We start from the raw sequence: 22,360 nt of genomic DNA on the forward strand, positions 1-22,360 counted from the left end.
TGTTCAGCAAATGTTGCTATCGCTAGCTGTCTAACTGTCAGCATTGTTGTAGCATGTTAAATATAATGGTAGCATGGGCTAATGGTTGTGGTTAGGGGTTGTGGCCAGAAGGAGGCTGGAGGTGTGGCCGATGAATCATTAATTTTGGTCTGAGATGTTGGTGGTCCAGTGCGACATCTAGTGGCAGTGACAATCATCTACAGAACCTTGACTGTCCATAGGATATTATTTGGAGAAATTTTAAACCATATTGAGTATGCACTCTTGAAATGATTTTATTTGAACATTGAGTGACATATTTGCCCCCGCCCTGAGTGCTGCTGTACTGTGAGACATCTTCTCTACTAACTGGGTTCAGATCCGTGAGACAGACTAATCACTCACAGTGAGAGTGAACATGAATTACCCGTGTCTTGCAGAATAAACAAAAGATACATTTAGTCAACAATATTATCTACAGGCATTCAGTCTTTCCTATGTAAATGTGCATATACAGTTAAGTTGCTCCTAATATCCCAATATATATATATATATATATATATATATACTGTATATATACTGTATATGTACTGTATATATTTTTAAATATTTTTTTTATTAAAAAAATATTTAAACTCACGTAAACAAATAGTACAGAGATTAATTCATCATATTTTTCTGTAGAGATGATAGACTCATCATCAGTAGCAATATGAAAATTCTTCAGTAGAATGTCTGGTAGTTTCCCAGGTGCATGAACGAACCCTGAGCGTGCAGGCTCATAAACAGCCAGTCGTATCTCTTGATAATGAAGCGTGCTACACAAACAGCCAATCATTTAACAGGTGCGTTGTTTGGTTGCACCAACAACAACAGAAGGGAGGAGTGAGAAAATGAGTGCAGCTGGTGAAGACAATGAAGTCTTACCAATATCAGAAAACCACAGTGTGTGTGAACTGTGCAGGAAAATCGCCCTGACAAAGAGTGGGGAAAACAACAAACTTATTTTATCACTTTCCGCCCTCCGGATTACACATGTCGTCAGTCACGACCAACATCTGCTACATCTGCAACAACCCACAGGCTCCACGACGGAGAGAGACTCAGCAACAACACCGTACAGTACGCAGTAGAGTGCAACTGTTCTGGTCTTTATTCGTCGTTAAAAATGATAATTATCAATATCTCCCTGCCTTAAAACAACACTCAATCTTAAAAATAAACTCTCTCAGTGAAAGAGAGTAAGACAATCTAGTGTTGGTTACACTTTCATGTATCAGAAAACAACAGATATGATGAGAATAAACACGATGCTGTTCATTCTAAGTGTTGTAAAAACACTGAGCATTTTGCAGCACGGTTCTTATACGTCTTCTCAAACAGTGTGGATCTCCATGTTCTTTCACATGCCTGTGTTCGTGCGGGTTGTGTGACAGTGTGTGATTGTTGTAAGGCTTAAAGCTACTTGCTCCAACACTGAGGATATCAGCACTGGGCTGTGGTGCAGGATGCTGGTTTGACTCCCACCATGCTGCCTGGTGCATCAACACAACACTCCTATACCTACACAATACATACCATAAAGCACCGCATGTAACAGAGAGAGACTCACAAAACGAGTCGACGCACAAACCAGCAGGCTGGCTCTCTGCAGTGTGTGTGTGTGTCTGTGTGTGTCTGTGTGTGTGTGTGTGTTTCTCCAGCCTGTAAGGCACACTGTGACCCAGATAGCATAAAGGATTTCACGCATTCGGGATCCCTCTAAATTAAAGACACTCACTTCCCTTTCTTCTCCCTCTCTCTCTCCTCTGTCGTGGGGAGAGCGGGGCGAGCGATGTGCGAGTGGAGGATTGAAATGGTGTCATGGACGGAGGAGAAAACACATCTCCTCCTCCCCTCTTCCTCCTCCTCCTCCTCCATCCCCTCTTCTTACTAAATCATCAAAAGGAGTTAAAATGCCAACAGACATAATGAGGTTGTGGAGTCTACCACTCCCCCCCACCCCCCGTTTTCTTCATCTCTCCCTGCTCACTGCTTTGCTCTCCGTTTCCCTCTCTCTTCTTCATGCAATTCCTCCTTCAATAGCAGGTGGCTTACAAGTTCCAAGCATTAGTCTGCTCATATTCTGTCGTTTTCTTATTTCAAAATCACAGCAGCAGAGGCCAATCTCCAAATATGATGGATCCTACATTTCCCACAATCCAACCAATATCATATTTTAGTTAGTCTCTATGCTAAACCCACAACTTACAAACTCCATGCCCCCCAGTTTTTTAACACAGTTAATGCGCAGTCTGATAACACTGATCACGTCAGTATGACATCATCAGAGCTGTGCAGCTCCTTGTGAGAAGTAAACTGATCCTCATGTATAAAACCATCAGTGAGTCACACATATTCCGTCATCACCATCAACACACACACTGTACAAACACACCTCACTACTGCACCAAATGTGTATCAATCCACTGCTGAAAATAGTCCAAAAAATGTTCCTGAAAAAAATGTTTGATCAGATGTGCCTTTTGAAAAAATTTAACTAGGATGTTTATTAATAAATTACAGGTGCTACACTGTCAAACCGTGTTATTACTAAAGGGTGAAGCTTCACATGGCCAAAACTTTTTATTTGAAGAAGAATAATAAAGAGAGTATGTGGAAAAAAGAGGGGGGATGATGGTTATATTCTTGATCTGGCCTCTGGTGCAGATGGTCCAAAGTTACACCACACTACAGGTCCAGCACCTGTCCCACTCGTTAGCCTTACAATAGTGATTGTAATTGTCTCTTTGGCCCAATGATCCAACAGAATGTGGTCAGCTCCGAGGCAAAATGTGTCTGCAGTGACCACTTGTGATCGGATCTCACTTCCTGCTTTATATGCAAATAAACATAAGGTACGTGTTGTTTTTAGCCAATCCGACAGATGGGCCCATCGTCAATGTGCTTGTGTGTGTGTGTGTGTGTGAGAAAGCGAGAGAGAGCAAGGCAGTGAGGGGTTGAGCAAATTGTTGCTGTTCGCGCAGCTCTTCAATGAAATAAAGTTTTGTGCAATAAAAATAGTAAAATATTTCTGGTTCATTATAAACTGCATTGGGACTAATCAGACTGTGACAGAGGATGTCAGTAGTTGCTCCTTCAGTGTGGCACAGGACACATTCATGTTCACACTGCTAAAAGAATGAGGCCACATGTGGTCCAGACCTCCTCTGAATGTGGTCTGAGTGATCGGATCTCAAATGCGTCCTCAAAGCGTCTTGAGTGTGATCATATCACCTGAGACAGATGTTAATACCAGGTCCAAACAGGTCTGAACAGGTCAGATCAGGTCTGTTAAGGTCCAAACAGGTCTAAACAGGTCTGAACAGGTAAGATCAGGTCTGATCAGGTCTAAAAAGGTCTAAACAGGTCTGAATAGGTCGGCATGTGTTTCTATTCTGTGGCCTAGAACCAGAAGGAAGGAAGTGAAATTAATTCAACAACCATATACATGATTGGTGACTGTGGCAACGATGAGTGTGTCTGACACATATGTTTTCAGAGGGTGGGGGTGGAGTGTGTGTGTGTGTGTGTGTGTGTGTGTGTGTGTGTGGGGTCTTATTAAAAATCTATTAAACAATTGTCAAAGTGCTGGGTTCAGGCCTCAGTAAGAGTTGAGACAGTGGAAACACTTCAGTGTCAGCAGTAACAAACAGTGCAGATGTATGAGGTCAGTGTACAGGAGCTGTCCGTTCAGCACCACAACATCACAACATGAAACAGCTGTTTCCCTCCGGCCTCCTGCTTCAACATGTATTCTACTGGTTCTGGTTACTGCTCTTTTTAAAGGCTCACAGTAATGTGGCTGAAACACAATCATCAAGTTGACTTTTGTTTGTTTGTTTAGTTTTGCTAACAACATCAGGCTATATATATTCTTCCTAGTTGTAGTAAATAAAGATCTATATAGAAAATTGCAGAGATGCACAATAGGGTGTACAGGTTCAGTGCATATTTGCCCGTACATTTGTTATTGGTTTTTAAAGATGTAGAGAGACGGACCAACACCACCTGTGTCCGACTCCACCTGTTTCTGAAATGCAATCCTTTTTTCTACAGCAAGAAAAAAGATAATAAGGTCAATGAGATCATAAAGGTGTGTGTGTGTGAGTGTGAGAGAGAGAGAGAGAGAGAGAGAAAGAGAGAGAGATAGTAGAGAGGTAATTACAGAATCTGAAAGTGTATATGCACACACACACACACACACACACACACACACACACACTGAAACATACCATAAAATGATATATCTGTAACAGAAGTGTGTGATAACTGTAACTGAAATCAGAATGAAAACTGTTTACATAGTGTGTTAGCTTGTGTTAGTCCAGTACCAGGCTGGATCCAGAACACCAGCCTGTCCGAGCCAGTTCACATTCATGTGATCCAGTCCAGGTAAACTAGCAGGATTGCAATGTTTACAGCCTGGTACAAAAACAGTTTTGGTCTCTAGAGCTAATTTCCACTTTCATGACAACTGTTTATATAAATCACCTGTTTACATTGTATTAAGACTTTAAATTATGGAGAATTGAGGGCGTGCCGCTTTGAGTGACAGGCAGGTGAGCGTATGCTTGACACAAGCTGGCATGCACCGAAATCTTGGCTCAACACATGCCCCTCCCCTTTGGGGATGGAACAACCCACTCTGAGCTTCAAAACCACTCTTCGGAGACCTATGGGTGACGTCACAGAGTCTAACTCCATCTTTATTTACGGTCTACAGTTTAACCAGCCCTGACGACCCAGACTGGAGAAGCTAAATGACTGAGCTAATTGATTAGCTAATAAGAAAAGGAGAAGCAGCTGGAAAAAGGAAATGGAAATTGAAGAGGCAATCCAGGAATATATTCCCATTTTTAAAATGCCTTTTCAAAAAGTTTTTCAAATTCTATTATTTACTCATGAATGAATCAATAGATTTATAAATGGTTTATTTATTGAGCGTTTTAATGCTGTTTTTGTAAATCCATTTTTAAATCTGAAGTATTTATAGATGGATTAATAATTCATTTATAATTATTTTCCTATTTTTAATGCCTATTAAAAATGAAATTAAGGACATGCTTTATTACTTTTCCTGTGACACCCCTGGTCCTCCATAGCTCCAGACATTAGTCGTGATTAACTGTTGTGCTGAGCTGCATTGTTCTGTCAAAGTGAACTCAGCAGAGAAATGTGAGGAACTAACTCAAATGGAGTCATTTGAGTTCAGTGACAGTTTGCAGCAGCAGCACACTGGCCTCTCCAGTCTCCACCACCAACATGTGAACTGTATTTGTGAACAAAGAGCCTGAAGTTGGTTCGCCTTTGGCCTACTTCTCTATTCTCTCTCCTTCTAATCCGCTTTCTTCATCCTTTCCTTTTATCGCTCTCTCTCGCTCTCTCTTCCCCGGCTCTCTCTCTCTCTTTCCATCTTCCACTCCATTCATCCATGCAGCGCTGGCGTGTCATTACATGAACACAACCATGGACTGTGTGACTGTGTGTGTGAGAGAGAGAGAGAGAGAGCAAGAGAGAGAGAAAGGGAGAGAGATGAAATGGGCATGTGCAGTGAACAGGAAATGACACAGCACCTCAGAACAGGACATACACACTCATTCAGCCATATCAGTGACACACACACACACATGCAGTAATTGCTACACAATTTCATTTGGAGGCAAACACGTCTAATTAAACATTATACAGTGGTTACATTCCATTACACATTTACCTACAAAAATCACTATTATTTCGGTTCATACAAAAACAAGTTTTCTTAAAGGACACAACCCCACCTGTCTACATATCTACCTTTACGCGACAAGGTGGTCTTCGCTAATTTAAAATTTAATATGTTTATGATAATAATCATTTTCAACAACAACCATTAGAGGGGGAATTAAACATTTTCCCGTGAAGTCTTTATTATTGAATGAGGATAGAGGAGCGGATGATAAAGTGTGCATGTGTTCGGATGATTAATGACTGAAGTCACTGTGTTTACATTAAATGATGATGCTATTTTGTCTTATTGTCAACAAACACCATGAAAACATCAGTGGGTGGTTTCACAAACATACTTCAGACTGGTCTAATGCAAGTCAGACTGTTTTAAACAAAGATAAAGACTGACTCAGTGTAAGCCAAAAACAGACACCTCACCCCCCCAGGCTAACTCCGGCCCAAGACCAGTGTTACCATGGTAACAATCAATGACACCTGTTCTGACCAGTAGCACCCAAAACTGGTAAAACATGGCTCATAACTTATGGTTTGCTAACATTGTTATGGAGAGAGCAAAGAGAAGGGAAAGGGTTTTTAGAGTGTACAGTGATTTTTTTTTTTTTCAATCAAAATTTCTTTTTATTGTTCCACTCTTTACTTAATATCCCAAGTAAAATTTCCTTGTAACTCCAAAAGACAAACATTTTGTCCTGGAGTAAACAAAGCTCTGCGAGTGCATGCAGCTCCTGGGCTGGCAATTTTTTTTTATTTTGGAAAAAAAAAAAGTCTTAATTTACCCAGAATTCACTGCACCGCAGTCGAGAACTAATCCGTCTGAAGTCTGAGTGTTTTTTATATCTAACCCACAGTCACAGTCTATCTTTGTGAAACCATCAGAACTATCATTGTGTCAGTCTGTCCCTCATCACCTCCTCACTTCTTTCTCCTGTCTGTGATTCTCAGCTTCAAGTGCGATGACATTTTACTGCCACGATCCACGGTGCAGATCAGATCCACGCTCACTGACGTAGAGGAGCTGCGCTCGACTCCAACAGCCACACACACACACACACACACACACACAGACATACACACACGCAGCAGAATATCTCTGCGAGTAGGAAACCTCCAAATCCAAAAGGAGTGTGTGACTGTTAACCAACTAACTAACTGTGATTATTTATTACACAATGATATTTTGTCCTCGATCATTTGTTTTTCATTGTTTTACCGCTTTGATAAACCGAAGATTTTCAGTCTTACTTGTATTTAAATATCGTTTAATAATAATATTAACATCTAAATATTCTCTCCTTCCTTATTTATTATGTTAATATTGGAAGTGTGTATATTTGCCTCTGAGTCAACAGTATTTATACAGCACCATATCACACATCACGTCATACCAAACCCATTGATTCCTACTGATGATGGAAAACTTAAGGTTTCATTTTAAATAACAACTTGCCACTGTATATACTGTATATCAGGTCAGGATATTACAGGATATTTTCAAGGGATTATTGACAAGAAGAAACAAACACCAACAGCCTGATCCTGTGATGAACTGAATATCATCATATATCATTAACAGTCCAGGCTGGGTTTTTCTTTTCTCTTTATTGTTTGTTCTCTTGATAATTGTGTTCACATAATTATGTTAAAAGGGCCAATAAAAAATCTCTATAGAAAAAAAAAAAAATTCTGAGTTTAAAAACAGTTTGATTTCACTTCACTTTTCTGCTAGAACAAGTGCTAACATATCGATCCCTCTATCTCCCAGCTGATTGAGAAGGGAAACAGAAACAGGATTGTGTATGGCGCCACTCTCTTTGTATTTATTCGTAAAAAGAAAATCATTTTCACACAGTCCCCATACTGAAAGTCCTCTTCACTGAAACCATCAGTAAAACTGGCAAATGGTTGGAAATGAGCTAAAGAGGAGAAAAGCTTAAAAAAAAAAAAGAAAGAAAAGAAAGTGTAGCAACAGAGCCTCTTTCTGGTTTTTATCTCCCTGTCTCTTAGCCAGGCTCCAGCTCTGTCTCTGTCTCTCTACAGGTCTGACAATAGTACTTTTAATCTGCTCATTGAACAAGAGCTGCTTCTGAACAAGCGCTCACTTTCCCCTGTAACAACACGCGGCTCTGTGAAAAGCATCCACAGCCCATTTACAGTGAAGAAGGCACTTGTTCCTGAACCAGCTGCCATGTTGAATATCTGAAGGAGGAGAATAAATAAATAAGAAGACTCCTTCAAGCCAGAGAACGCTCCTTCAACAGAAACAAGGGCAAAGACAAAAACATGTTACTTATATGTTGGGTGTAGGAAGCAAACTATATTTATGATCTTTCCTGGTTGTTTTACGTCTCTTATCGGACCCTGAGAGCAGAAACATAACACACATCCTGAGCCAAAGTCCATCCCACACAACACACACAACTGATGTGCTCTCTCTGGATGGTGCATACATTACTTTACCGCAATACAAAAAACAAGATTTGAAGATATAATCTAGACAACTAGACCTGTGTTCTATATGATGTTGAGTTGTGTTCTTACATTTTCCCAAATGTTTCCATCAATTCTCAGGCCAGAGAAATCTGTGATTTTAATCATGGTAACAGTACCTGTCATTTGGTCTCCTGTCAATGACATCATATCCTCTATGATCATTTGTGGTTTTCAACTATACATGTGAACGAGATGAAGGATTTCAGTCGTCGGACGTCTGGATCTGAAGTTATCAGAGAAACAAGCTGAGTAAATGTTAGACAGCTCAGCTGCCAGCTGCTGGAGACGTCCTGTCCTGTGTCCTCTGCTTTATCCAGTCCCTCCAGGATTTTGCAGGCTTTTTTTGGGATTGTTGCGGCTAATATACCTGATTTTGCGGCAGCTTTTCTTAAAAATGTAATGTTAAAATGCAATGAAACTGCGAGAGAAAATAAAAATTGCAGCAATTGTCGCTATCTTGATTAAAAATAATAATGATAATAATAATTCATTAAAAATCAAAGGCAACTTTCTCCAGTGAGAATAAATCCAGTGCAGTGCAGGTGGTGACCCGGTCTTCACAAATCTTATAGGGAGATAGAACAAGCGATTCTGCTTCTCTGCTGTGTCTTAATCACAGGTAGAGCTGATCTTTATAATCACCTCATGAATTTATAAATTCATAACGCAGAGCCCCCCCCACGACCCCTCCCCGAGATTTCTGCCTATGAAACAGTTTCATCATGAGTGGATGACAAAAGAAAGGATGTTTTCTGTCTTTTCATCTTTACTAATTAATCCAGTCTACACCTATATTTTCACAACAATGTTGAACGCGATACAAAACAATTTGACCCCGCTTTCGTGCAAAACATCAGGTAATTGCTTTACATGGTCTTTAACCGTGATTTTTGTTGGTAAATGTGAGATGTTCATGTCACACAAGTCTTCACAACATGCTTCAAAACCAGAAACAAGGAAGTGAGTACATCACAGTTTTTGCGCAGGGACTGGTGTGATTGGTTCAACTCACGGGAAACTCTGATGGTTTTTGATCAAAACTGAGGAAAAGTTGCAGTCGCAGGACAAAAATGCAACGTCGTGCAGAATCCACTGGGATTGGTTGAATTTGCGTTAATTATTGCGATTGCGACTTTCTTGATGGATTGATTATCGGTGTTTCTACTGGTTTAATCCCCTGGTGTGTTTGTTATGGAGAAGAGGAAACCTCTGTGGATAATTCAGCTGCTGGTAAAAACCTGCTGAATGTCTGGTTCATAAGTTATCAGAGAAACAATCCAAACAAAGGTTAGCATCAATCTCAGCTCCCTGAGTTTCTGTCCTCCGTACAGCGTCGCTCAAACACTGACTTTAAATGTGAAACTGCTTCATTCAGTGTTTTTAACGGTTAGAATCACTGGGTCTGTTTGATTTCCTGAACCACTAACACTGAAGGAATCCAAACCGGGAGGAGCTTATGGTAATGGTGGTTAAGACAACAACTCCCATGATCCCACGCTATTTCATGACGTCAACCATCGGCGTCTTTTGTGATTGTTTTGATTGAGAGAAACCTAGAGGCAGAAGTTACAGACTGTGTGTTTAAATTCAAGTCTCCTCCTCAGGATTAGATAATAATGCTGCTGTCATCTTAAAGGAACAAAACAGCACAGTTTACAACACAACTTACAATAACTTACAGTCTTCATACACTTTCAACATCAACCAGCAGAGACTTGAAACTTGCTGATGCATCGTAGTGAAACACTAGGGTTGATTTTAAGAATAGTGCTAGAACAGTGTTAAAATGGCGGAATGATCTGTTGGTGCATTCATGTGCTGGATTGAAGGTCTGAAGACAGAGCTTCTCCATGATGTTTGCAAACTCAACAGATAACACAAGTAATTATCAGGTATCAAAAATCTGATCCTTTTGCCATAAATCTGTTGCCTTGCTTAGACCGAACCAGAGCACTTAAACGCAACGCTCCTGTGTCCACCTCAGACGTGTGCTCTCATTGGACAGTCGCTGACTGGAGGATGCGCCTCGGTGCATCAGTGCCTCCACAGCAAAATTTTAAACAGCGAGTGTCACGATGAGAACAACAACTGTTTTTTCTGTATCAGAGCAGAGAGAGACAGGAAGAGGAAGCACTGCAGACACACCGGCCTCTGAACCAGCACTGCACATTCACACCTGAACAGTTCAACACAACTGTGCTTCGTGAAACCACACGAACAAAAAAGTGGAAACAGATCAACACACATCAATTCCTGAAGCCTCACGGCCATTATCATGTGTTTGTGTAGTTTGTGGTGTAACGGTACGCAAAACTCACATTTCCATACATACCATAGAATTGAAGTGAATGAGTGAAAAAAAAAACATGAAAAACATTGCATTTCTTTTAATTTATTATGAATTTCATTTGTCAACAAAGGTGTAATTGTAAAGTTGTAAGCCAGTGGCAAACTGGCTCTAATTGGATGACTTGTTTAAGAAGGTTAAAATGCTATCAAATAAATAAGAAATAAATAATATAATAATAAAATAAAGATCCATTAAAGTGCAGCATGTAGGAAATTATCGATACATTCACTCTATTCTCATATTCATTTGGATCCGAACCGAAATCATGGCACAGATACACGTACCGTTACACCCCCCCCCCCCCCCCCCCCCCCCCCGTGCACACACTCACAAACAAAATTACAATCAGGTATAATCTGCACAAACTCACTGCCACACTCTCAAAACCAGGGACTTGTGGGGCCCCTGAGGGCCTCCAGGGCCTGAGGGCAGTCCACTGAGCAGTCAGCCATCCAGCTTTGATTGTTAAAGATCAACAATGACTTCCTGCTCATGACCAGCGTTTATTCCTCCCAGCACATGTTCGTCCTCCAGCTGATGTCACAGTTCATATCTAAAAAATATGCTTAATTCTTGTGACGACGACCCACGACGGATAAATCATAACAAAGCAGCTCTTCTATGACACGGATTGGGCAATTTGATTTGAAATAAATAAATGAATAAACAAACAACTGGAAATAAATGTAGACACTGAGCTTTCAGTGTCAGCAGCACTGGACAGACACAGATGTTGAATGTAATGTTTATTTTTATATTGTATATACTATCTCTATTGTATCTTATTTATTCTAGATTCTGTTTCTATTCTTATTTTATTTCTTATTACATTTCCCTCTTGTTTCTGCAGCTCTCTTGTGCTGCTGTGTCAAAATTGGAATTTCCTCTACAGGGGATCAATAAAGTCACAACTTATCTTAATCAATTTCAATATTTTTCTTTGTTGGCTATTTAATTATCTCTGGCCTTCATTAGGGACCCATCTTTGTTTTTCAAGCTGGAAAACATTTATCTGAAACTTACTGTTCCCATCATCCTTTGCAAGTCACATCGTATGTGACAACAACAGCTACAATACGGTGCAGTAAGACTGAGAGCATGAACCCACAGCTGATACATACATACACACACATGAGCAGGGGAACGTGGTGTGTGTGTGTGTGTGTGTTTGTTTGTGATTAAAGCTTGACTACATCGACTGTGTGTGTGTGCGATGTACACACTCCTTCACGCGTGTCTGTGACTATTGAGCCTTTTGTAAAGAACAAAAACATGTAACATGCGTGTGGTCAAATAAATCAAGAAATCACTGAAGGGTGAATCAAAACGTACATCAAAAATAATTAATATGCAGTGCAGCCGGAAAATACACACATACACACACACACACACACACACACACACACACACACACACACACACAGAGAGGGAGAGAGAATCCCCAAAGGCCTTCAGATGTATTCAAAATGTCTTACACGGCTCGACTATATATAGCTTCAAAGACCCAGATTCCCTATGTAGGCAACACACACACACACACACACGCACGCACGCACGCGCGCACAATGCTCTGGCGTGCCAACACATTAGCACAATCTGGAATACTCGAACATTGCAATCTGAAAACAAAAGCTGTCTCTCTCTCTCTCTCTCTCTCTCTCTTTCTCACATACACACACACACACACACACTCTCTCATATACACACACACTCTCACAGCATGTAGCGAGGGATGAAAGAGCTGGATAAAGGAATGAGACTAATGGAGGAAAGTTGCTTAATGACAAATTGTCAGATTGCAGAAGCCATTTTCTCTGCTCGTCATTTAGCTCTTTCATCCCGGAGTGCCGTTAAAATATTCCTCCGCTTCGGGCTTTTGCTCGGTCACACTTTCATTTTCTTCTTACTCGCTCCCCTGCATCTTCTCTCTCTCTCTCTCTCTCTCTCTCTCCCCCTCTCTCTGCTTTCCAGACGCGGCAGCAGAAGGCGGCACAATGCTGATGTGATCAAAAAGTGGGTCATAAAAACCCACAGCATTGCTCAACAACTCCACACGCTCCGACTGCAAACACTGCGTAATGGAAATAGAGAAAGTTGCGGAGGAAAAATGTGGCATTTTAAAAAGCATTTGCCTTTATTGATCGTGCGTGGAGGCGCTTTTGTTACTGTATTATCTCGCCGTATTCGTGGGGTTCGACACAGTGTGAACTCACAGAGCAGAGCTGTCACTCACGGATCACATGGACCAAACAGTCAGAAAGAGAGTCGTCAGTCTGAGGCTGCGTTCACAACCTGCCTCTTAGTCACCAACACACTGATATCACTGAGTCTGACAACCTTCTCGGTTTGGGGTTATTCCGTCGGATAAATATATTTACAGAATATTTGAATACGTGTTGCAATATCGTACGGATCAGACTGTAAGTAAAAAAAATCTGAAACCATCTCCGAAACATCCCACATACCCAGCAACCCCCCCACCGAACAGGAAGGAGCCTATTCCACATAGTCCTGCACAATATGAGGGAAAAATCCGCGATGTGCGATAACACTGTTCGGGATCGCTAAGACGAAATGAGCCACGATAAATAAGCAAATACTGGAAGTGTGCATGTTCAGTTCCCATGTTTTCCTCCGCCATCGTGTTAGCTAACCTCACAGTCATCAAACTGACACCATGACCCCTGTGTCCAGCCTCCACCTGACAAGTCACATGTTCAAACCCAGTGTGAATGCAGGTTTCTCTAAGTCTACTGGAGGCGGATTTTGAGAGACAGCGGGGCTTCTCTCATCAGGTGTAGCTGTATAATTTTACATTTATCTTATCTCTTATTAAGTTATATCAGTCTCACACACTTTGTAAAAGTTCCACACGGCCGACATTTTGTCTCGGTGGCCTGTCACACGCCAGCGCAGTGAGCAAAGGTGGGAGGTGGGACTACACTACACAGAGCACAGTGCTTCTCTCAGCCGCAGACACCAGAGTGTGAACAATCATTAGAAGCATTCATTCCAAACTATTGATCGCATGTTTTTAATGAAAATTGGCCGATAATGATCAGCAGCCGATCAATTGGGGCATCCCTAACTCCCTAATATTGGTTATTAATATTTTGAGAATTTTAAAATTCACAACAGGGTCAGAATAGACTAAATTTGTTTCTAGAGCAGCAGAGTCACTGTATATAAACTCAATATTATCTCTTTTTACTATCTGGGAACTCATGCAAAATGTTTACTCTAATGAAGCTAACAGGCTACGCACACAAAACTTTCCTTTTAGCTTCTTCATAAAAATCTCTATTAGCTTAACGTGCTAACTTAAAGCGCAGTGGGTGGGAGAAACTGTGACTATTCTACATGTTTAAAGCAAAGGTTTTGATGACACAGAGCTACCATCGTATTGTTGTCAGCTCCAGTAAAAAGCCCCTTGGTCTCTACCGCCGCCTCTGTGCTGCCCAGTGTGTGTGTGTGTGTGTGTGTGTGTGTGTTAGAGAGGAGAGGCTGTGGCCCGACACCAAAACGCAGTAGAGAACATTCAGCACAGTTTTTTTTTTTTCTGGTTCATTTGGCTCATACATGGTGCGGGTAAATAAAATGATTTTTTTTTTCTAATTCACAGTGTTTCAGTTTTTTGCGATGTGATTCTTGCACGTGTTCGTATCGCGATGACGAAGAAAATACAACAATAAATCTACACACAAATGCACACACAGTAACCTTCATGTAAAGGTCTCTAGTATCAGCCTGAACAACACAAAACCATCTGTATGTATTTATTCTTAATATCATGTGTGTGTTTGTGCACACCTGAAGAAAAAAAATGAAAAAGTAAATATACGAAGGAATGCAATAATAACGGAGCAGACTTTAAAACTTTAAATGAAAGCTTAAAAACACCTGAACTGTCTTTGTTAATATTTTTTTTTTTTACGGCTAAATATCCAGACCATTTAAAACCTGTTCAACATGTCAAACATAGATTACACTGTCACCTCTTTCAAACTTGAATATTACTCAGGAATTTCTGATCATTTAACAGTATGGATCATTTTTTCATACATAATGTGTAAATGATAAACGTATGTATGTTACATAATTTCACCTCATCACAGTCTAATTAAATCAGATCACCACGACAGGCCTCTCCCACCAACTCTCTCACTTCCTGCACATCCAGCCTCAACGACTCCCCACTCCTCAGTGCTGACAGAACCTCGCTGTCCTTTCTGAACCGCCTCAGGTTCAGGGAACCAGGCTCATCCAGATCCCAGGACCTGGTGCTGGAGCTGTGGAGGCCCTTGTCCTCAGTAGTCCTCCTCCTGCCCCTGAAACCCCAATCCTCTCAGTACTATCTCTTTTGTGTATTATTATAATTAGAAAGGTACAATTTTGTGTTTTTACTCTTTGGCTTGTTTTTTATTTGTTTGTGATCAATCGATTTGTCTAATATCAAATGATTAATCCATACACTGTTTTCGTCCCTGCTCAGGCTCTGCAGATTTAAATTAGCTCATTTTGTGCAGGTGTTTTTCGAGGGTCTTAATCTACATGTCTGAGTCTTGAGGGACCCCACAGTGATGGATGTGTAACCGTGTAGCGCCATCTACTGGGACTGGTCCCAGCTGGTGATTGATCTGTGGGTTGTGTAATGATCAGGGAACATGAGGTCAGTGCAGCAGCCTACAGGGTGTAAACATGATCATGTTTTCACTTCACAGTGTGTACATTCATTCTTACACACACACACACACATATACACACACACACACACACACTGAATGTGTTCAATTAAATGATAGGTGTGGCCATCAGTTAAAAGTAGTTATTTTAAAGAGGAGAAGAGTGTTTGTCTGACTGAGCAAACACTTCACACAGAGCTAATTCTATATTCTGTGTTATGTTCAGTTACATGTGTTGACTACAGTTGGTGTGTGCAGCCCTCTGTGTAACAGCACAATGAATCATTTCCTCCGCAGTTTGTCTTCAAAATGTCAGAAATATCTCTGATTTATTTCACATGCTGGTTTCTCTGCAACATTAATGTGAAAATGAAAATGCTTTTTTTACAATAATTATTTTGTACGTACAGCTGATCTGACATGAAATTCATGTTTACATTAAAAAAAACCTCCATGTTTTCCTCACTCTATGTATGAAAATGTAGAACAGCATTGGCTGTATGGAAGTTAATGGTTGCCAATATTAAAATCAATTCTTTCACATTCATACATTGAGACTTATTTTCCATTTGTGCGCATATTTTTTTTTTTTTAATTTTCATGTTTGATAACTGCCAAAATGAAAGTAAAATAAAAACACTTTCACTGCCACTGGCTTTTCATTCTTCATTTCAAATTAACATTTAGTCAACAAAAATGAAATTGCAAACTGACCTATCCATTTGAATTTGAAATGTCCTGAATTTAGCTCATTTCTGATGAATTCAAAACAAAAAATCATGAAAAGGCCACTCGTCTTTCATTTCTATAGGCTAAAACACGACGTAATTCTAACACAAACATGGCTGCAATTTGCCAATCTTGAATAATTAAGATATCTCAAACATTAAAAGTTAAATTAAAATGTATTTTGCGTTTTCAAACATAAAAATACAAATATTCAAAGATTTCTTTTTAATCCTGGCAGCCACAGACTTCTATATGTTAACATTAAAATTACTAAATCCCTAACCATAACCTTAACCTTAAAATAACTGAACCTAACTGTACCGCCTGCCAAACAGCCCAACACCACCCAGCACCACCACTCCAACACTGACTGCACAACGGTCTAGGCAACTAAATCAAATGATTTAATTATTTAAATGATTTTGCTGTTAAAGGCTCATCTACATTGGAAACACTACAGTAAAACAAACCATAGATTTCAATTACAATCAGGTGAGAACAGAGAAATTACAAAATTACAAATTTCCTCCAATTTAAGTAAATGGTCAACAAATGAACAATTAGTGCTTTGATCGAGATAAATGAAAAGAAAAAATCCTTTATGTCGTTGCAGCGCAACAGGATCACTGATTCACAAAGGAATGTAAGTGCTGTTTGTAAGATCAGACAATATATCTTTAATCTTGTGAAAAAGGCAGCGATTTCATTGTTTATATATATATACACACACACACACACACATATACTGTATATCTATATATATACAGATATACAGTATGTGTGTGTGTGTGTGTGTGTGTGTGTGTGTGTGTATATGTACATATATTTGCCAATAAATGAAAAATTAATCTAAATAATCAAAAAAATCAAATCCTTTGTTGATAAAATCCCTGTATGTAAAATCCGACTATGCATATTTAATGTGAAGAAATAAAAAAATAAAAAATAAAGAAAACTTAGCAGTTATATCCTTTAATCAAAATAATTATAAATGATTATAATTAAAAAGATAAAATCCTTTGTTTTTGCAGCACAAGACAATGTGGCAGTAATTTAATTGTTCTTGTACAAAATGTATATTTTCTTCTTGTTATGTCTACAGTCACATTGTTACACTCAACTGACAAAACCACAATGACTTGTTCTAAACCTGCCAAACAGTATGATTCATGTAGTAATATGAAGACAGAGTGTTAAACAGGAACAGGCTGTTTGCAGTGCACACTCTGTTAACATGATATTCAACTTTATGTTTTTATTGGCTATAAACAAACTAGAGCACAGAGCAGGATGGTTCCGATCCACGGCCTCTACAACTAACACATGTAAACATCACTCAAGCTTTCCTGGACGCTGACTCAAACCTGGTTCATCTGCCAACACCTGGAGGAGAGACCCAGTATCACCCAGTGTCCAGGACGAGCTGGACTGATGCCTCTCAAACTGGCACAAACTGGAGCTACGCATTTACAGCTGCTACACATCCACACACACTCTGTGTTTCTCTTATTGTGCCCTGTAAGTACGAGCATGTCCAGCAGCAGCAGCAGCAGATAATGGCATGTAGCCTACACAAGACACACATTCATGTAGACAAAATCACACACACACACGCACACACACACACACGCACGAACACACTCACCTGCTGTAAATACATGAAGGTGAGGGCGGCGCAGGACAGCTGAGGACAGGCGTCCACGTTGGGTAACGCCACGCATGTTCCTCCAGGATGCTGCATGTTCCCTCCTCTAACTGACAACACAAACCCCCTCAACCCCGACAATACTCAACCCTGGTCTGAGCGGCGAGGGAGAGGGAGAGCGGGATGAGCAGAGAGAGAGAGAGAAAGAGAGAGAGAGGGAGATAGAGAGACTGGTTGGCAGAGACTGAGCAGAGAGACGGAGCTTCAAAGGAAGCAGCAGCCGGTCCCGTACGATGGAGTGTTTTCTGCTCGCAAGGTGGGACGACTGCTGGCAGAGAGAGAGAGAGAGAGAGAGAGAGAGAGAGAGAGAGAGGGGAAGAGGGAGAGAGAGCGAGAGAGAGAGCGCTCTACTGCAGTGTGTGTGACTCAGTGTGTGTGCCTGTGTGTGGAGGCAAGCCAGCAGTCACTGTGACTGCGATCGCTGGAGCGTGAGGGAGGCAGAAAATTGTCTCTGTATGTGTGTGTTTCTAATGTGCTGTGTGTCTGTGCGCGCGCGTGTGTGTGTGTGTGTGTGTGTGTGCGTGTGTTTGTGCTCGCGCATGTGTGTGTCAGAGAGAAAGAGTCCAGCTGTGTGTATGTGTTGTTTCCTGCAAAAAAATGCTGATCTCTCTCTCTCTCTCTCTCTCTCCCTCTCTCTCTCTTTCTCCCTTGATGAATTGAAGTTCCCTGACATGTGTTACTGGAGGCGATCGTGGATGCTGACTGCAGCAACAATACAATCCTCCCTCTCTCTCCCTTCTGGAGGGTTGATCACTTTATACCAATCAGATTATGTTTCCTTTAAGAAAGCATTCAAATAAAATGGTATGTTACACATACAAGTATATATATGCATATATGCAAACACTACATACATTATGGATATATAGATATATACTGTATATCCAGACTTGGTCCTAGTTTGGGTCAACAGCCAACAGCATGGGATCCTGGTGAATGCCATAATCTTTTTTAACTGCATCCTGGCAGTCTGTTCTTAACCTCATACTGGTGTCCCGTGCACAGGCCCGTTAGAATGTCCTGATGGGTTCTGAAGGAGTACCAGCTTAAACTTTTGTCAATATAGGCAGGCTGTACCTCGTTGGATCGCTTAGTCTCTAGAATTCAAATATTCAGTTAATTTTGTGCTAACAAAGATCACATAAATGATGATTTATTAATATCTACCAGCATAATGTATCAGCAAGACAGGCATAGCGATGGTGACTCCCTACCTTTGAGGAGGTCTAGAAGTCTGATTGTCTGTCCATTCCTCCATTATTTATATTCCTTTAGGCCGTCAGGGTCCACAGATCACAAAAATCAAAAGGGTTTTTTCATAAAAGTATTCCGAGTTATGAATATCGTCATGAGAAGTCCATAGCAGACTATCGAGGGAGTATTTATCCGTGGCGCTTCTCTCCGCATTTCATTCACAGAATTCAAACAACCTTTGGTTTGGCCCAGTCACATATTATAGGCATTAGGTATGAAGATAGTGACAGCTCACTGACTAAACCTTTAACTCTTGCAGCTTGTAAGTTAGAGTAAAAATCAGAGCTGTAGTGATCTGTCTCTAAAAACTAGATCAGCATTTAAAAATAGCAAACTAAAACCTTTTAACTATTACAGCCCGTTACATACAGACCCATGCAATATCGCCAAAATGAAATTAAATGATTGAAAAGTGCATTATTGGGGCACCTTGGTGGCTCACCTGGTAGAGTGCGCTTAGTCCTGACCGCTGCGGCCATAGGTTTGAGTCCACCCTGTGCTGCATGTCATCCCCTCTCTCTCCCTGACTTTACTGTCTCTCTCTCTCACTGTGACTATCACAATAAAGGCAAAAATGTCCGAAAGAATAACATAAAAAAGAAAAGAAAAAAAGAAAATTGTATTATTTTGAAGTTGAAGTGTGTTTGATCGTGTGGACAGTTTGAGAATAAAGCCAAAGATCTAAATCTGAGGCATTTAATGGATGCTAGAAAGAGAAATCTATTAATGCAGCATAGAAACTTACAATATACAATTTACAAGCAATACAAATGAAACATGAAAAGATTCCAAACTGAAACAGCTTTGCCATAGAGGACAACTCTACACACCATATGTTAACCCCGATTAACCTGGCTTCCTGATCCATGTCTTAGCCATAATAAATGACTGTGAGCATTGTGATAATACGAGCAACAGCAAATTCTCCATTCAAGCTAGAATTGGTAAAAGGAAAAAAAAAAGCTTTCTGAATTGCAGCAATCCACTAATGTACTCAGTTGCCCATTTGGTATGGAAATGTAAACAAGACTCGCAGTTACGCACTGTGCAACATAAGAGGTGTGTCCAGATTCAGGGGCCACATCCTTCGGAGGATGTGGTTCTACGAAGGTGTGGCCCTTTCTAGCTGTTGTAGGCCGCGAAGGCTGAACTGAAATGAGACAGTCTGGTCTACTGGGGATTTTTGCTTGTGTCACCAGCTTTTAAGGCCCTTGGTTTTAACAGTTGTAGCTTTAGCTGTTGAACTGAGCTGAAACCCAGTACTTACATTCAACAGTGTAATCTTCAGACTCTCTGTCTATGTTGTTTTCTTTGATTGCCAGCGTGCAATGAATCTTGGGATAGGTTGGGCCCCCGGAAAAGGACACATTTGAAGGAGCCTTTGAAATGGGAGAGCCTAATCGCGCCACCGTCACGTTATCGGTATTCCAATGCAGGTTTCAATGGATGCTGCCCCTAAATCGGGACACAGCTAAGGAGGACTGTGCTGTTGCCCATCATTATATAAGGGCTAACCAATGATTAGTGGCTACTTCAAGTTTTACAGTTATTGAAAAAAATCTCTACAAGCATTACTGTATGTTGATAAACACACAGAGTTAAGGTGCAGCTGGAACAGATCCTGTATTTGCTGCCTTCAGACGGCTTTATCAGGAAAGGCCCACAGATTACACCAATGTGGAGCAGACGTCACGGTTACATGACTGCAGCTGTGAGCACGTAGAGGAAGAGAATCCCCAGAATAAGGAAATATATTGTTGTTTTGTTGTTTTTTATTGTTTCAGAATAAAACTAAACTCACTATGGTTTGAAGTCTTGAACAGACTGGACTGATGAAAGCTAAAATGTTTATCACACAAAGATAAAATCAATCAATCATCACACTCTCAGTAGGCTAATTCATAATGGTAAACACCATTGACCAATGCTAGCAACATTAGCAAGTAAACGAACCAAACTTATAGCTCATAGACACAGTGCTGCTCATAGTGATATTATATCTGTGCATGACATTAACTTTAGCTGAGCCTCAGGACCACATGACATCATCGATGTTACAACATAATGACTGAGATCCAGGTCCATGATCCAGAGTCTAGACTTTATCATTCATTGTTCACTGATTAATTTATTTATCAGGAAACCATTAAAATAATTGGAGAAGACATCTGGTTGATCCATGTTCCTGTTGGAAACTAACACCTGACATCATTAACTGTCACTTTCTGTTACCAGTTTGGCTCCGCCCACACAACACATCATTGTTGTTACTTACTGTAGTGGATTACGAATCTAATCTAATCTTAAATTAGTCTCATTAATAACGCAAGTGCAATTTTTTTTTTCTTTTTTTTATATGATCACAAGCCCTAAAACCCTGAACTGTGTTGCAACAATGTAGAGACACAGATCTGTCCACTGGCATCAAAACCTATGACTGGACATGGCTGTGTTTTGTTTTGGGTGAATTATCTCTTTAAAAAGCAGAATATGATCCTCTCACACCTGCAAACACCTAACTGAAGCATCAGTGTAACCCTGGATAATACTGTAACTACATACAATGAGTGTGAGCTTTCTGTTGCTTTGAAGGATGGTGAAATGTTTGTGTGTGCGTGTGATTGTGAGAGAGAGAGAAAGAGAGAGAGAGAGGAACATAAAGGTAAATGTGAGTATATTATGGGATAAAGCAGAACACTGCAGCTGCATGGCTGCAGGCTAGAAGCTGCCTTTTATTCATTCGTTCAACTTAAGATATTCTCTCTTTTCTCTCTTCCACCTCTATCCTTTGAGCACATCTTTATTTTCCTACCACACACACACACACACACACTCACACACACACCATTAGCCAAGCCTATAGAGCTCTTATCTACACAAACACCTCCTCAACAAGTCCCCATTACTGCCAGAGTTTTCAAGACAAGCTTCTGTAAGTTGCAAAAATGAAACCTGAAGATAAAGAGGTTTTCATATATATTTTCCGCAGAAAAAGAAATTACAATTCATTATCTAATAAAAGCAGGTATTCAAACCTGTAGTCTAATTGCTGAGATGTTAGATTGAGCAGAACTTCCAGAGAAACAGTCTTAACCTCTGCTGCTCCGAGATTCTCTTTTCTACAGACACTGATGTAATTGCTTGTACTTTTTTATTATTGTTCATAATTTACTGTGAGTGAAACTCAACACTGTGAAACATCTGTACAGGAAACGACTTTCATAGACGGAAACTAAAAAGATCAAAAAATGGCAAAATGGAAACAACTGTAAATATTTCTGTTAAAGATGAGAAACCCTCATTAAAATTTGATCAGATACTGTATAAGACAATGGATTATAGAAACAATACAATCTTGTGTGTTAAAGCTGTTTTAACAAAGTCCTGGTTCTCTCTGTTGCA

At 40.3% G+C, this 22,360-nt stretch overlaps 1 protein-coding gene across 14 annotated transcripts in view; it reads right to left on the reverse strand.

Annotated features, from left to right (window-relative positions):
- Positions 1–22,360, reverse strand: part of rbfox1 (RNA binding fox-1 homolog 1) — a 342,107-nt gene that overhangs the window by 137,782 nt on the left and 181,965 nt on the right. For 3 of the 14 annotated variants that reach the window (XR_008830032.1, XR_008830031.1, XM_056400644.1), the window contains exon 1: positions 17,645–18,156. The exons of 3 other annotated variants lie outside the window; for them this stretch is intronic. Coding sequence is in view for 7 of the 11 variants with exons in the window: in XM_056400644.1 (XP_056256619.1) it covers positions 17,645–17,740 (96 nt within the window). In the remaining 4 variants the exon portion in view is untranslated. Of the gene's footprint in view, positions 1–17,644; positions 18,166–22,360 lie in introns of those variants that run through there. 8 more of the 14 variants (XR_008830029.1, XM_056400640.1, XM_056400641.1 and 5 more) reach the window with 6 other exon arrangements.

Source organism: Seriola aureovittata, chromosome 17, assembly GCF_021018895.1.
Source record: "Seriola aureovittata isolate HTS-2021-v1 ecotype China chromosome 17, ASM2101889v1, whole genome shotgun sequence".
NCBI lineage: Eukaryota > Metazoa > Chordata > Actinopteri > Carangiformes > Carangidae > Seriola > Seriola aureovittata.